The sequence below is a fragment of the Coregonus lavaretus genome (assembly GCF_964263955.1).
Source record: "Coregonus lavaretus genome assembly, chromosome: 6".
In the NCBI taxonomy this organism is placed as follows: domain Eukaryota; kingdom Metazoa; phylum Chordata; class Actinopteri; order Salmoniformes; family Salmonidae; genus Coregonus; species Coregonus lavaretus.
In genome coordinates, this window is record NC_139993.1 from 1,254,089 (window position 1) to 1,271,346 (window position 17,258).

The 17,258-nt window shown below is 43.7% G+C and overlaps 1 protein-coding gene across 1 annotated transcript in view; it reads right to left on the bottom strand.

Annotated features, from left to right (window-relative positions):
• The window catches only part of sorcs1 (sortilin-related VPS10 domain containing receptor 1), a gene marked incomplete at both ends in the record, with an annotated part of 165,105 nt that overhangs the window by 35,482 nt on the left and 112,365 nt on the right, over positions 1-17,258 (bottom strand). The window contains 5 exons of the mRNA XM_084163198.1: positions 2,846-3,025; positions 7,295-7,384; positions 7,731-7,849; positions 8,842-8,906; positions 11,501-11,574. Coding sequence (XP_084019324.1) covers positions 2,846-3,025; positions 7,295-7,384; positions 7,731-7,849; positions 8,842-8,906; positions 11,501-11,574 — 528 coding nt within the window. The remainder of the gene's footprint in view (positions 1-2,845; positions 3,026-7,294; positions 7,385-7,730; positions 7,850-8,841; positions 8,907-11,500; positions 11,575-17,258) is intronic.

The window sequence follows — 17,258 nt, forward strand, 5'->3', positions numbered from 1 at the left end:
ATCTGCATGGAGGAATGGGCCAAAATACCAGCAACAGTGTGTGAAAACCTTGTGAAGACTTACAGAAAACGTTTGACCTGTGTCATTGCCAACAAAGGGTATATAACAAAGTATTGAGAAACTTTTGTTATTGACCAAATACTTATTTTCCACCATAATTTGCAAATAAATTCATAAAAAATCCTACAATGTGATTTTCTGGATTTCTTTTCTCATTTTGTCTGTCATAGTTGACGTGTACCTATGATGAAATATACAGGCCTCTCTCATCTTTTTAAGTGGGAGAACTTGCACAATTGGTGGCTGACTAAATACCCTTTTCCCCACACCTCTATCTATCTATCTATCTATCTATCTATCTATCTATCTATCTATCTATCTATCTATCTATCTATCTATCTATCTATCTATCTATCTATCTATCTATATATCTATCTATCTATCTATCTATCTATCTATCTATCTATCTATCTATCTGTCTATATATATATACAGTGAGGGAAAAACGTATTTGATCCCCTGCTGATTTTGTACGTTTGCCCACTGACAAAGAAATTATCAGTCTATAGTTTTAATGGTAGGTTTATTTGAACAGTGAGAGACAGAATAACAACAAAAAAATCCAGAAAAACGCATGTCAAAAATGTTATAAATCGATTTGCATTTTAATGAGGGAAATAAGTATTTGACCCCCTCGAAATCAGAAAGATTTTTGGCTCCCAGGTGTCTTTTATACAGGTAACGAGCTGAGATTAGGAGCACACTCTTAAAGGGAGTGCTCCTAATCTCAGCTTGATACCTGTATAAAAGACACCTGTACACAGAAGCAATCAATCAATCAGATTCCAAACTCTCCACCATGGCCAAGACCAAATAGCTCTTCAAGGATGTCAGGGACAAGATTGTAGACCTACACAATGCTGGAATGGGCTACAAGACCATCGCCAAGCAGCTTGGTGAGAAGTTGACAACAGTTGGTACGATTATTCGCAAATGGAAGAAACACAAAAGACTGTCAATCTCCCTCGGCCTGGGACTCCATGCAAGATCTCATCTCGTGGAGTTGCAATGATCATGAGAACGGTGAGGAATCAGCCCAGAACTACATGGGAGGATCTTGTCAATGATCTCAAGGCAGCTGGGACCATAGTCACCAAGAAAACAATCGGTAACACACTACACCGTGAAGGACTGAAATCCTGCAGCACCCGCAAGATCCCCCTGCTCAAGAAAGCACATATACAGGCCCGTCTGAAGTTTGCCAATGAACATCTGAATGATTCAGAGGAGAATTGGGTGAAAGTGTTGTGTTCAGATGAGACCAAAATCGAGCTCTTTGGCATCAACTCAACTCACCATGTTTGGAGGAGGAGGAATTCTGCCTATGACCCCAAGAACACCATCCCCACCGTCAAACATGGAGGTGGAAACATTATGCTTTGGGGGTGTTTTTCTGCTAAGGGGACAGGACAACTTCACCGCATCAAAGGGACGATAGACGGGCCATGTACCGTCAAATCTTGGGTGAGAACCTCCTTCCCTCAGCCAGGGCATTGAAAATGGGTCGTGGATGGGTATTCCAGCTTGACAATGACCCAAAACACACGGCCAAGGCAACAAAAGAGTGGCTCAAGAAGAAGCACATTAAGGTCCTGGAGTGGCCTAGCCAGTCTCCAGACCTTAATCCCATAGAATATCTGTGGAGGGAGCTGAAGGTTCGAGTTGCCAAACGTCAGGCTCGAAACCTTAATGACTTGGAGAAGATCTGCAAAGAGGAGTGGGACAAAATCCCTCCTGAGATGTGTGCAAACCTGGTGGCCAACTACAAGAAATGTCTGACCTCTGTGATTGCCAACAAGGGTTTTTCCACCAAGTACTAAGTAATGTTTTGCAGAGGGGTCAAATACTTATTTCCCTCATTAAAATGCAAATCAATTTATAACATTTTTGACATGCGTTTTTCTGGATTTTGTTGTTGTTATTCTGTCTCTCACTGTTCAAATAAACCTACCATTGAAATTATAGACTGAACATGTCTTTGTCAGTGGGCAAACATACAAAATCAGGAGGGGATCAAATACTTTTTTCCCTCACTGTATACAGTGGGGGAAAAAAGTATTTAGTCAGCCACCAATTGTGCAAGTTCTCCCACTTAAAAAGATGAGAGAGGCCTGTAATTTAACATCACTGCTCTAGAGGAGATCTGCATGGAGGAATGGGCCACAATGTGTGAAAACAATGTGTGAAAACCTTGTGAAGACTTACAGAAAACGTTTGACCTGTGTCATTGCCAACAAAGGGTATATAACAAAGTATTGAGAAACTTTTGTTATTGACCAAATACTTATTTTCCACCATAATTTGCAAATAAATTCATATAAAATCCTACAATGGGATTTTCTGGATTTTTTTTTCTCATTTTGTCTGTCATAGTTGACGTGTACCTATGATGAAAATTACAGGCCTCTCTCATCTTTTTAAGCTGACTAAATACTTTTTTTCCCCACTGTATATATATGATTTACAGTATTTTTATTTTATTGAGACATAGATAGGTAGAGATGAGCAGAGAGACAGAGAGGGAGGAATATTCAGAGAAGCAGTGGAGCCAGGATGATATATGTGCTGCAGGCAGCAGTGTTACCCACTAGACCAGCCTCAGGCACACAAACAGGTATATCTTATCTCCAGTATATTGACTTCGTACATGTACAGGAGGTCTATCATGACGTTGTATATTTACTTCATACAGGTCAATCATGGCGCTGTATATTTACCTTATACAGGTCAATCATGGCGCTGTATATTTACCTTATACAGGTCAATCATGGCGCTGTATATTTACCTCATACAGGTCTATCATGACGTTGCCCTCGTGCCCCATGCTGCTGACTACGTTCTCCAGGGCCAGGGTGTAGAAGACCCCTCCAGTCTCTGACACGTACAGGTTGTAGGTGTCGTTCTGGTTCCACTCCTGCACCGCCGCAACCACCCGGTTCTCATCCGTACTGATCACATGCAGGTCCTAGCAGAGAAAGAATGTCAGCGGGTTACATTTGACATTAAGTTGCATATATACTGTATCATGTAATTGGAACAAATTAATTAATTACAGACTAATACACTGACGGCACAAAACATTAGGACCACCTGCTCTTTCCATGACTAGCTATGATCCCTTGTTGATGTTACTTGTTAAATCCACTTCAATCAGTGTAGATGAAGGGGAGGAGACAGGTTAAAGAAGCATTTTTAAGCATTGAGACAATTGAGACATGGATTGTGTATGTGTGCTATTCAGAGTGTGAATGGGCAAGACAAAATATTTAAGTGCCTTTGAACAGGGTATGGTAGTAGGTGTAAGGCGCACCAGTTTGAGTGTGTCAAGAACTGCAACGCTGCTGGGTTTTTCACACTCAACAGTTTCCTGTGTGTATCAAGAATGGTCCACCACCCAAAGGATATCCAGACAACTTGACACAACAGTGGGAATCATTGGAGTCAACATGGGCCAGTATCCCTGTGGAACGCTTTCAACACCTTGTAGAGTCCATGCCGCGACAAATTGAGGCTGTTCTGAGGGCAACTCAATATTAGGAAGGTGTTCTTAATGTTTGGTACACGGAGTGTGTATATTTATTGGTAACTAATTGAACATTTAAATGAATCATTTTTACAGCATTACAATTCAATAATTAGTTGGTAGCTAACCATTTCAATTAGAGTACATTGGTGACACAATCAGGTTTAATTAATGACATGCAGGCCAACTAATTTCACTTACACAATAGAATAATTACACAATAGTAATTACAGTGCAATTACACTGGAATTAACAACTTAATTAAGAGAGTATCAAGCAACACAGACTCAAACTCACACCTCCAATTTTAGAACAGAGGTGATGCAGTATGTAACTCTCAAAATGTATAACTTCCCCCTCCTTTTCACCAGTAATGTAAGAGAAAAACAATCTACTGCTTCAGAAGTATAGTACAGTGGAAGTGATCTGATTAAATAAAATGTTTATTTGATACTATATCTAACTACTGTTTTGCGAGCATCTACCCACTTTTGCGAGCATCTACCCACTTAGAATGCATTTTAATTAATCCAGCGCATAATCACAAGAAAATAACATAAATCATAATCGAATCTTACCTCCCCCTTGATTAACCTTAAATAAAATTGACACTTTGAATCAGTTTTGATTTCCATGTAGTCACAATCAACGCCTGCTAATTGTAATATGCCAACGGGTGTATTACAGTGGCCTTTCGAGAACCCCCGTCTACCCAATTTACCCATCCCACCCCTGCTGGGTTTAATCATAAGAATAAATCAGTATCAGACCTCATTCTCACCAACGTAACTCCGGCAAGGAGGATATTACACATATTAACTTGAATTGTGTGCTTGTCGGCCCGCAATAACACAGAGGGACACACGCTGTTCTCGCTAGTGAATTTCATCTACCTCTGACTGTGCCTGCAACATATCAGTGGGGAGAGAGAGAGAGCGAAAGAGAGAGAGCGAGAGCAAGAGAGAGAGAGAGAGAGAGAAAGAGAGAGAGAGAAAGAGAGAGAGAGAGAGAGAGAGAGAGAGAGAGAGAGAGAGAGAGAGAGAGAGAGAGAGAGAGAGAGAGAGAGAGAGAGAGAGAGAGAGAGAGAGAGAGAGAGAGAGAGAGAGAGAGAGAGAGAGAGAGAGAGAGAGAGAGAGAGAGAGAGAGAGAGAGAGAGAGAGAGAGAGAGAGAGAGAGAGAGAGAGGATAGGATGGCACAGGGCTTGATTGAATACAACATGTTTAATTGTCAATGGAGAGGTGGGAAGGGCACAAGAGAGGCCACAGTCATATAGCTGCATTGAATAACAATGCCAGAGCCAACGCCAGTTGGTTTTGGCCTCAGTTCACTCATAAATAACAAAGAGAAGCTGGATAGAAAGCTACCTGTGTTGTTTCCAGTTTTGGTCTCATCATGGCTTAGGTTTAAATTCCCATAGAGATTATTACTTTGATGCATTTAAGGTAGGTTGAAACATAGATATATAACCACTGGACCGGAGTCTGGTCGAGTGGGAAACACTCTCACTTCCGGAACCATATATCTGCGGCAGGGATCCCGGTTTGTTCCCGGCATGAGCCCTAGACACTTAGGTTCCCTCTACTGTGTCTTCCTGCTTCTGTTCCCTCTACTGTGTCTCCCTGCTTCTGTTCCCTCTACTGTGTCTCCCTGCTTCTGTTCCCTCTACTGTGTCTCCCTGCTTCTGTTCCCTCTACTGTGTCTCCCTGCTTCTGTTCCCTCTACTGTGTCTCCCTGCTTCTGTTCCCTCTACTGTGACTTCCTGCTTCTGTTTCCTCTACTGTGTCTCCCTGCTTCTGTTCCCTCTACTGTGTCTCCCTGCTTCTGTTCCCTCTACTGTGTCTCCCTGCTTCTGTTCCCTCTACTGTGTCTCCCTGCTTCTGTTCCCTCTACTGTGCCTCCCTGCTTCTGTTCCCTCTACTGTGTCTCCCTGCTTCTGTTCCCTCTACTGTGTCTCCCTGCATCTGTTCCCTTTACTGTGTCTCCCTGCTTCTGTTCCCTCTACTGTGTCTCCCTGCTTCTGTTCCCTCTACTGTGTCTCCCTGCTTCTGTTCCCTCTACTCTGTCTCCCTGCATCTGTTCCCTCTACTCTGTCTTCCTGCTTCTGTTCCCTCTACTGTGTCTCCCTGCATCTGTTCCCTCTACTCTGTCTTCCTGCTTCTGTTCCCTCTACTGTGTCTCCCTGCTTCTGTTCCCTCTACTCTGTCTCCCTGCTTCTGTTCCCTCTACTGTGACTTCCTGCTTCTGTTCCCTCTACTGTGTCTCCCTGCTTCTGTTCCCTCTACTCTGTCTCCCTGCTTCTGTTCCCTCTACTCTGTCTCCCTGCTTCTGTTCCCTCTACTGTGTCTCCCTGCTTCTGTTCCCTCTACTGTGTCTCCCTGTTTCTGTTCCCTCTACTGTGTCTCCCTGCTTCTGTTCCCTCTACTGTGTCTCCCTGCTTCTGTTCCCTCTACTGTGACTTCCTGCTTCTGTTCCCTCTACTGTGTCTCCCTGCTTCTGTTCCCTCTACTCTGTCTCCCTGCTTCTGTTCCCTCTACTCTGTCTCCCTGCTTCTGTTCCCTCTACTGTGTATCCCTGCTTCTGTTCCCTCTACTGTGTCTCCCTGCTTCTGTTCCCTCTACTGTGTCTCCCTGCTTCTGTTCCCTCTACTCTGTCTCCCTGCATCTGTTCCCTCTACTCTGTCTTCCTGCTTCTGTTCCCTCTACTGTGTCTCCCTGCATCTGTTCCCTCTACTCTGTCTTCCTGCTTCTGTTCCCTCTACTGTGTCTCCCTGCTTCTGTTCCCTCTACTCTCTCTCCCTGCTTCTGTTCCCTCTACTGTGTCTTCCTGCTTCTGTTCCCTCTACTGTGTCTCCCTGCTTCTGTTCCCTCTACTGTGTCTCCCTGCTTCTGTTCCCTCTACTGTGTCTCCCTGCTTCTGTTCCCTCTACTGTGTCTCCCTGCATCTGTTCCCTCTACTCTGTCTTCCTGCTTCTGTTCCCTCTACTGTGTCTCCCTGCATCTGTTCCCTCTACTCTGTCTTCCTGCTTCTGTTCCCTCTACTGTGTCTCCCTGCTTCTGTTCCCTCTACTGTGTCTCCCTGTTTCTGTTCCCTCTACTGTGTCTCCCTGCTTCTGTTCCCTCTACTGTGTCTCCCTGCTTCTGTTCCCTCTACTCTCTCTCCCTGCTTCTGTTCCCTCTACTGTGACGTCCTGCTTCTGTTCCCTTTACTGTGTCTCCCTGCTTCTGTTCCCTCTACTCTGTCTCCCTGCTTCTGTTCCCTCTACTCTGTCTCCCTGCTTCTGTTCCCTCTACTGTGTCTCCCTGTTTCTGTTCCCTCTACTGTGTCTCCATGCTTCTGTTCCCTCTACTGTGTCTCCCTGCTTCTGTTCCCTCTACTGTGTCTCCCTGCTTCTGTTCCCTCTACTGTGTCTCCCTGCTTCTGTTCCCTCTACTGTGTCTCCCTGCTTCTGTTCCCTCTACTGTGTCTCCCTGCTTCTGTTCCTTCTACTGTGACTTCCTTCTTCTGTTCCCTCTACTGTGTCTCCCTGCATCTGTTCCCTCTACTGTGTCTCCCTGCTTCTGTTCCTATCCTGTCATATAAAATAATACAAATACAAAAGAAGTTCAGAATTCCGTTTTTTTCATGACCATGTGGTATTACCACTGGAATGTTGATCGACCATTGCAACAGTGTATGACCATTGCATGACCATGTGTGTCTGTGGGTTATACCTTAGGCAAGGTGTACTTGGGTAGCTTCATTGGTGTGAAGACTTCCCGCTTGGCTGACACGTAGTAGATTGGACGCCCACCAGTTGACACCTGCAGGTCATGAAACCATTGAATGAAAACCCATTCAAGATATACAACCCATCAAGCATATGGTACATACTAAACCCTGATTAATATACTGTGTTACAATACATTTCCAAGAAACGTATTACATGTTCTCTCTCACACACACCTTTGGATTACATCAATAAAACATGTTCAGCAGTAAAATGCATCAATCCCAAAAATACATAATAGCCTTAAAATAAACACTTAAGAGTAATATGATCTTCAACATTTCCGATAATCCTATAACATGTTCTCTCTCACACATACATCTGTTCTGGTTCATGTCCTTCTAACTTCCGGTTCACGTCAGATATGGGCAATTACCTACCTGGACAAACACATACTCGTCTTGCACCACAAGGGAATTGGGGTCAATGTAGCCGGGGAACGGCTTGCCCTTATTGGCCTCGGTGCAGTTCTGCAGCTTGCAGGTGACGTACAGCGCCTCTGCACACATGGAGAGAAGAAACCGCAGCCATTGAACCAATGATCATATTAGCCAGTGGGGGACAGGCAGCCTTCACCGCGAGCTAGCCTTCCATCAGGTGTCTCACATTAATTGTGTCAATAAAGTGGCGAGCAAAAAGCGAGGGGAAAGCGGAGGGTGGACCAGGGAGGCCAATTGCTTTCTTTCCCCTCAATCGCGTTTTGAGGTGGGGAGAGAGGTGTGGGACTGGCTGTCCCTGTGTGTTAGGCTTCAGCTAACTATGTTGTCTGGTTCACACAGCGAGCCGCATGATCAATGGGTGATGGACGTACAGGGGCAAGGCTTGCGCTGTCACAAGGGTGTCTGTATCTGTGGCGGCTGCTAACTGGGGGTGATTCTGCCACCCCGAACAAAAGGGTGGTTGTTTGCTTTCAGTCAGGGATTCTATTTTTGTCCATTGAGTTAGTTGAGGGCTGGGGAGAATACCCCTTAAGTTTTGAGAGATGTATTCCCAGTACAATGTGGTAGATTAACTATGAGGGATATATGTAATGTGTTACCTCCATATCTGTCTCAACCGTTTGACTTTAAGATATATGGTAAATATAACATGTTCATGACAGAGTAGAAAAACATACATTGTGAATTGGAATTGTATTATGCATATTGTGTTACTGTATCAGGTAGATCCATTCAACTGAATCTGTTCTGCCAAAACATGGACAGGTGGCAATTGTGTTTCCATCCATTCATTGACATTCAGAATGTTGAGTATCAGGATCACTCTGGTTTTAAAGGCTTTCTAATATATGCATTGCTTTTCTCAATCGTCATTGTGTGTCCCCCGCGCCAGTGCATTACAACTGCCTCCTCATATTACCCTTCAATCGTGTGGCCCGTAGCCCTTCATACCCTCCCAATCACTTTCCACTTCAGTTCAAGGCTCATGGTACAGTAAAGACACCAGAAAAGTGAGGAACAGAGCAGGAACTCTGAAAATTGAATTACTCACGTCCTTCGGAGATGATGGTTTCCAGGTGAACTAAGCCCGGTTCTTTGTCTAAACCCGATTTCGACCTGCAAGGGAGAAGACACATTTATTGAATGTACATCACTATTCTTTAGCAAGGAAGGACAGAAGGATATCACAGATGCTACCTAGCCTATACCTACCTTCTTATCCCTGAGATTGCTTGTCAGATAAATTCAGAACATTGAGGGGAAATGACAACCAGAATGACAATTGCCAGAAATTTCAAGGGCCCAGGCTATACCCCTGTGGAACACCTCAAAAGGTTGTACATTGAGGTAAAAAGGAAAACTACCTCAGGTGTAGCGTGTGATGTTACCGTGTTCAAGCCCAAACCTTACGAGACTGCCCTGACTTTCCTGACAGTTTGACAGGGAACGCATCCTGACATCATTAGCGAGAGGGAAAGTAATTGACACGGTGCAGCTGCACAAAATCATTACAGGCCTGAAATATTTATTAAAAGGAAATCAGAGGGATGTCTTCATAGAGCAAAGAGACAGCACACAAAGGGAGAGGAGATCACGCACAGAGCCCACCCCCCGGTCTTAATTATGGCACCTACTGGCAGTATTGGTGATTTCCCAGATAAAACGCATCATATCTGGAGACTGACCTATTTACCTTCTCTCGTTCTCCCTCTTTCTCTATTCAGTTCAAAAACTAAGGGATAACAACCATTCTTTAAGATCACCTATTTCAATTCTCATAGACTGTACTAGAGGTGAGTTTGAACCTACAGCATCTACAATGTGGGAATATGTATGGGGCAGTAATAATGATTTAACATTTGATTAGCTGTGATGTTGTCTCCCTTGAGACTAGTGGTTTAAACAGGTAAAAATAAGGAGGAGGATTGTCATGAGATGGAGATCTTGCCTCACATAAAAAAAACAGAGAGGATATGACAATCTTGTCCTCCCGAGTGGCGCAGTGGTCTAAGGCACTGCATCGCAGTGCTAGCTGTGCCACTAGAGATCCTGTTTCGAATCCAGACTCTGTCGTAGCCGGCCGCAACCGGGAGATTGGCCCAGCGTCGTCCAGGGTAGGGTAGGGGAGGGAATGGCCGGCAGGGATGTAGCTCAGTTGGAAGAGCATGGCGTTTGCAACGCCAGGGTGGTGGGTTTGATTCCCACGGGGGGCCAGTATGAAAAATAAAAAAATAATGTCTGCACTCACTTAACTGTAAGTTGCTCTGGATAAGAGTGTCTACTAAAATGTAAATGATCTACAGATGTGATTTAGATTCTAGATGAAAATCTGCTCACGGCTGGCAGGTTGACGTTTTTCGGGAAGAGTTTAGTCCTTGATGCAGAACTGAGCGATTTTCACTAGATGGGCCAGCTGCAAAGTCAAAATTGGCTATATTGTAAAAATGTATTAGCTCTTTGGTCTCATTTAAGGTTAGGGTCAGGCATCATGGTTAGCAGTCGGGTTTAGGTTAGGGTTAGGTTTAAAATCAGATTTCATGACTTTGTGGCTGTGCTAGCTAGTGACCACTCCACAAAGCTGCCTCCAGAACAAGATACATGACGAAAAACACTAACCTGCTCCCGACTGTGCCTTTTCTTTTCAACTACCATGGTCCGATTCCGAAAGGAAGTTTCCCAAAACCTTATTAACAGGGTTCACACAGTCCTAAAAATAAACCTCACTCACTCAAGCACTGCAGAAGCAAACCCTCTAGGCGTCCTCCTCCCAGAACTGCCTAGCTTGTTACCACTGACAGTTTCTCACAAATTTGCTCAAAAGCTTTTTTTATACATCAGTTGTGTTAAAAATTACTGGATTTGACAGTTCGTGTCTGGCAGATGTGGGACCAGCTACGAAGTAGAACAAATGGAGAACAGAGGAGGATAACAAGAAACGAAACAGTAGAAGAAAGATCCAATCTCATATAGATAGAAGACAAGGGCATTCTCATGGGGTGGATTTGACTGACACGGTCAAGTAAGGTCATGCTATCGGAGACCTAGGGCTATATGGTTCAAACATAAGTTCAAATCAAACTATAATGCTCTTACTATCAAGTATTATCAAGGACTGCTGTATCCCATGATAGGGGAGTTCATAATAGAGAATTATAAATATATATTTGCAGCATTAATTGTGCAAGGTAATTCATGCATATCCAAATCCATTTATCTCCCTCAATTTAACATTCCAAATGTAACTCCAAAACCTTGGATATAACCTTGCTTTAGGAATAACATTGAACAGGTCCCACCTGAGCTCCAACAGGCCCAAGTGAGATCACAAAACTCATCCAAAATCCCACTCATGTGTTGACTACTCTGTCTGTTGACATTCCCTTGTTCATTATCCACGCTTGATCAAATGAAGACCACATTGTTAGCTGCATTGCAAATGCTGAAACATTCAGCACAGTGAATTCACTAACAAGCTCTTATGGGTCGCTGCATTCATTAAAAGTCTGAACATCTTTGGAGTGCCAGTACCTCGCTATCTAACGCTGAGAAAGCATAGGTGCAGACACATCAATAATATAACGCAAACAAGACGATTCACTCTGCCATATCTCCTTCCATTAAGAATGTGGAAAGACCAACAAGGATTTCAATTTATAGTTAGTCTTGACAGAAGGGAAGACAGGAAGAAGGTTGTAGGTTGCTGTTCTTACCAGTAGAATCGATTGGGGGCCACCCTCTCATGGACAAGTTGCCACCTCCTTCCGAACTCCACCGAGCTGTACAGCTGTGGGGAGAAAGACGATGGGAATTACATACTGTATTCAGTCAGACAAGACAGGTTAGATTAATACTGTAAAATAATCATTCAACACACAAACCCTAAATGATAGTCCAGATATAATTTACTTTAATTCAAAAAGTTTAGCATTTTCCCATTACATTCATGTCAATGTAATACAATATGAGCATAACTCGTTTTATAATTAGTCCTGTTCACTTCACCAATAATTTCAATGTCATGCAATACTTCTATTTCCATAGGAAGAATTGCTCTCAAGTTAATTTACCTTCTTGAGAAGCTATGTTACCCACATGGCACAAGAGGGAATCAAAAATGTGCCTCAGAAGAATCACCAGAACAGGGCTGAAGCTGAGGGCACATTCCCCACATTCTTTCACTGTGAAAACCCCACACACATTCCCAGGTTAAATATGAAGCTGTAAAAGGGATCATGTATGGTGAGGGTGTCATTGTGCTGGAGATATGGCTACACACTCCTAACAAGGCTAGAGATCCGCTGGCTGGTGTGTGTGTGTGGTGGGGGATCTAGCAGGGGAGCCGGGGCACAGCCGGTGGTCTCAATGTGAGCATTGTTTCGCTAGTCAGCACTTCGGTAGGTTGCTGAGATATCCCAATCTCTACTGAGAGCTGCTACACAGAGATGGTTCACACACACAAAGATATCACAATCTCTATCGGTAGATGGTTTGAGCCGAGGGGGGATTCTTTCAAGAAACAGAAAAGCTTATTTGGGGAAGGAAGCATGGTACAATTGAATATCCTGAATAATCATGGAATAAATGCCTTTTGTTTGCTTCTTATTTCACGATTTATTTTGGAGTCAGCATTTTTCTTACTAACTGGTTACTGTGAACTATCCAAGATAATTACATGAATGATGTCAATATTGGGCTTTGTTTTGTTTGTTGTTTTTTGAGCTTAGTTTGTTTACTGCTGTCTAGCCAATGAGGCGCAAACCTTGTGAGAATGGTAAGGTTGTGAAAGTTTGGATGTGTGATTATAAAAAATAAAAAATAAAACACCTGCAACAGCTAAGCCAAATTATTTATTTGTTTACTGATTACAGCAGAGAAGTCAACGAGGCGTGAGACTTAATTTAATTGTTTTAGTTTGTGGACTATTTCTATTTTAAACGTGAGCAATCAAGCATAATATTTATTAACGGCCGACTGAATGGTGATACTGTTTGTTAATATTTGTTTATGTTTTAAATTGTATTTATTTACTCTTTCCTGAAGGGTGAAGCCAAGGCCTCAGTTAAAAGACCTCAATATCAGCACATTTTCATTCAAATAATCCCCTTGACAATTATTGTTATTTAATTGAAAATAATGTTTAATTAAACTAATCCGAACCACCATTAAAGCCAAGCTGAATTGCAGGCATTTGAACTGTAGTGACAATATGTTCCATTACGTAAGGTCTTCAAACAAGGTCTTTACACAATGGTCTTCAAAGAACACCACTGAACGCCAGCCATTTGTAGCATCATTAACCATTCCATAACATTAGATCAGGTCAGGTTGAACACGTTACTACAGTTGAAGTTGGAAGTTTACATACACTTAGGTTGGAGTCATTAAAACTCGTTTTTCAACCACTCCACAAATTTCTTGTTAACAAACTATAGTTTTGGCAAATCGGTTAGGACATCTACTTTGTGCATGACACAAGTCATTTTTCCAACAATTGTTTACAGACGGATTATTTCACTTATAATTCACTGTATCACAATTCCAGTGGGTCAGAAGTTTACATACACTAAGTTGACGGTGCCTTTAAACAGCTTGGAAAATTCCAGAAAACGATGTCATGGCTTTAGAAGCTTCTGATAGGCTAATTGACATCATTTGAGTCAATTGGTGGTGTACCTGTGGATGTATTTCAAGGCCTACCTTCAAACTCAGTGCCTCTTTGCTTGACATCATGGGAAAATCAAAAGAAATCAGCCAAGACCTCAGAAAAAAATGGTAGACCTCCACAAGTCTGGTTCATCCTTGGGAGCAATTTCCAAATGCCTGAAGGTACCACGTTCATCTGTACAAACAATAGTACGCCAGTATAAACTCCATGGGACCACGCAGCCGTCATACCTTCTTCCAAGATGGCGTACTAGTGCAGTCCTGTTTTTGTCGTGTGTCTGTAAATAGCCTGTAAATACCCTGTTTTTTTTGTATTTTTCGTACATATTTTCCTATCAGACTTTTCATCCTCCTACAAAATATACTTTCCTGCAACCCGCCTCACTCAACGTGGAACGGATTCTATTATTGACTTATCTTTTATCTAGAATCTCCAGTTGAAACTAGCTAGCCAGCTAACTAGCTACTTGCTATTAGCCACAGTTGCTATTTCACCCAGAACATTAGATTTTCTGCCGGAATAATTTAATCACTGGACATTAATCACCGGATCGCAACTAGCTAGCCGAAACCGAATGGATGTTGCTGTTTGGCTAATCACCACTGCCCCCGATGCAAGCACCAGTTAGCCTCGAGCTAGCCTAGAGTCAGGCTCATATCCTGGCTATCTACCTCTAGGTCTACCGGACGGGAGTAGCCAGTTAGCTCTCGGACTCACATATTGCTGTTCACTGGACCTTATGATCACTCAGCTGCACAGCTGATGCCTGCTGGACTGTTCCTTTACACGGTACCCTGTCCTGTTGATTCTGTTTAGTCTTAGCCCAAACGTTATCGCTATTTCCAGTTGTGTCTTAGCTCTCTCTAATAACACCTGTGACTACTTTATGCCTCTCTCCCATGTCAATTATGCCTTGCCTATTGCTGTTTGGGTTAGTTCTTATTATACAATTTAACTGTAGAACCCCTAGTCCCTCTCAAACTGCCTCATATAGTTCCTTTGTTCCACCCCCCATACACGCCGAGACCGGCTCAATCGATGCCTCCAATGACGCTATCTCTTTCATTGTTACCCAACGCTTAGGGTTACCTGAACTGTACTCATATCCTTCCATATCCTTTTCTGTACATAATGCCCTGAATCTTTTCTACAACGCCCGGAGAACTGCCCCCTTTATTCTATGTACCCAACGCACTAGAAGACCAGTTCTTAAAGCCTTTAGTCGTATCCTTATTCTAGTCCTCCTCTGTTCCTCTGGTGATGTAGAGGCTAACCCAGGCCCTGCAGCCCCCAGTATCACTCCTACTCCCCAGGAGCTATCATTTGTTGACTTCTGTAACCGTAAAAGTCTTGGTTTTCTGCACATAAATATCAGAAGCCTCCTTCCTAAGTTTGAGTTATTCACTGCGTTAGCACACTCCGCCAACCCTGATGTTCTAGCAGTGTCTGAATCCTGGCTTAGGAAGGCCACCAAAAATTCTGAAATTTCCATCCCCAACTATAACATTTTCCGTTTAGATAGAACTGCCAAAGGGGGTGGAGTTGCAATCTACTGTAGAGATAGCCTGCAGAGCTCCATCATACTATCCAGGTCTGTGCCCAAACAGTTTGAGCTTCTACTTCTAAAAATCCACCTTTCCAGAAATAAATCTCTCACTGTTGCCGCTTGCTACAGACCCCCCTCAGCCCCCAGCTGTGCCCTGGACACCATATGTGAATTGATTTCCCCCCATCTATCCTCAGAGTTCGTACTGCTTGGTGACCTAAATTGGGATATGCTTAACACCCCGGCCATCCTACAATCTAAACTAGATGCCCTCAATCTCACACAAATTATCAACGAACCTACCAGGTTCAACCCTAAATCCGTAAACATGGGTACCCTCATAGATATCATCCTGACTAACTTACCCTCTAAATACACCTCCACTGTCTTCAACCAGGATCTCAGCGATCACTGCCTTATTGCCTGCGTCCGTAACGGGTCCGCGGTCAAACGACCACCCCTCATCACTGTCAAACGCTCCCAAAAACACTTCAGCGAGCAGGCCTTCCTAATTGACCTGGCCCAGGTATCCTGGATGGATATAGATTTCATTCCGTCAGTAGAGGATGCCTGGTTGTTCTTTAAAAGTAATTTCCTCTCAATCTTAAATAGACATGCCCCATTCAAAAAATACAGAACTAAGAACAGATATAGCCCCTGGTTCTCCTCAGACTTGACTGCCCTTGACCAGCACAAAAACATCCTGTGGCGTACTGCATTAGCATCAAATAGCCCCCGCGATATGCAACTTTTCAGGGAAGTTAGGAACCAATATACACAAGCAGTTAGGAAAGCAAAGGCTAACTTTTTCAAACAGAAATTTGCATCCTGTAGCACTAACTCCAAAAAGTTTTGGGACACTGTAAAGTCCATGGAAAATAAGAGCACTTCCTCCCAGCTGCCCACTGCACTGAGGCTAGGAAACACTATCACCACCGATAAATCTACAATAATCGAGAATTTCAACAAGCATTTTGCTACGGCTGGCCATGCTTTCCACCTGGCTACCACTACCCCGGCCACCAGCTCTGCACCCTCCGCTGCAACTTGCCCATGCCCCCCCCGCTTCTCCTTCACACAAATCCAGACAGCTGATGTTCTAAAAGAGCTGCAAAATCTGGACCCCTACAAATCATCTGGGCTAGACAATCTGGACCCTTTCTTTCTAAAACTAGCCGCCGAAATTGTCGCAACCCCTATTACTAGCCTGTTCAACCTCTCTTTCGTAATGTCTGAGATCCCCAGAGATTGGAAAGCTGCCGCGGTCATCCCCCTCTTCAAAGGGGGTGACACTCTAGATCCAAACTGTTACAGACCCATATCCATCCTGCCCTGCCTTTCAAAAGTTTTTGAAAGCCAAGTCAACAAACAGATCACCGACCATTTCGAATCCCACCGTACCTTCTCCGCTATGCAATCCGGTTTCCGAGCTGGTCATGGGTGCACTTCAGCCACGCTCAAGGTCCTAAACGATATTATAACCGCGATCGATAATAGACAGTACTGTGCAGCCGTTTTCATTGACCTGGCCAAGGCTTTCGACTCTGTCAACCACCGCATTCTTATTGGCAGACTAAATAGCCTTGGTTTCTCAAATGACTGCCTCGCCTGGTTCACCAACTACTTCTCAGATAGAGTTCAATGTGTCAAATCGGAGGGCCTGTTGTCTGGACCTATGGCAGTCTCTATGGGGGTGCCACAGGGTTCAATTCTTGGGCCGACTCTTTTCTCTGTGTATATCAATGACGTCGCTCTTGCTGCTGGTGACTCTCAGATCCACCTCTACGCAGACGACACCATTTTGTATACATCTGGCCCTTCATTGGACACTGTGTTAACAAACCTCCAAACGAGCTTCAATTCCATACAACACTCCTTCAGTAGCCTCCAACTGCTCTTAAACACTAGTAAAACTAAATGCATGCTCTTCAACCGAACGCTGCTTGCACCCGCCCACCCGACTAGAATCACTACTCTCGACGGGTCTGACCTAGAGTATGTGGACAACTACAAATACCTAGGTGTCTGGTTAGACTGTAAACTCTCCTTCCAGACTCACATTAAGAATCTCCAATCCAAAGTTAAATCTAGAATCGGTTTCCTATTTCGCAACAAAGCCTCCTTCACTCATGCTGCCAAACATGCCCTCGTAAAACTGACTATCCTACCGATCCTTGACTTCGGCGATGTCATTTACAAAATAGCCTCCAACACTCTACTCAGCAAATTGGATGTAGTCTATCACAGTGCCATCCGT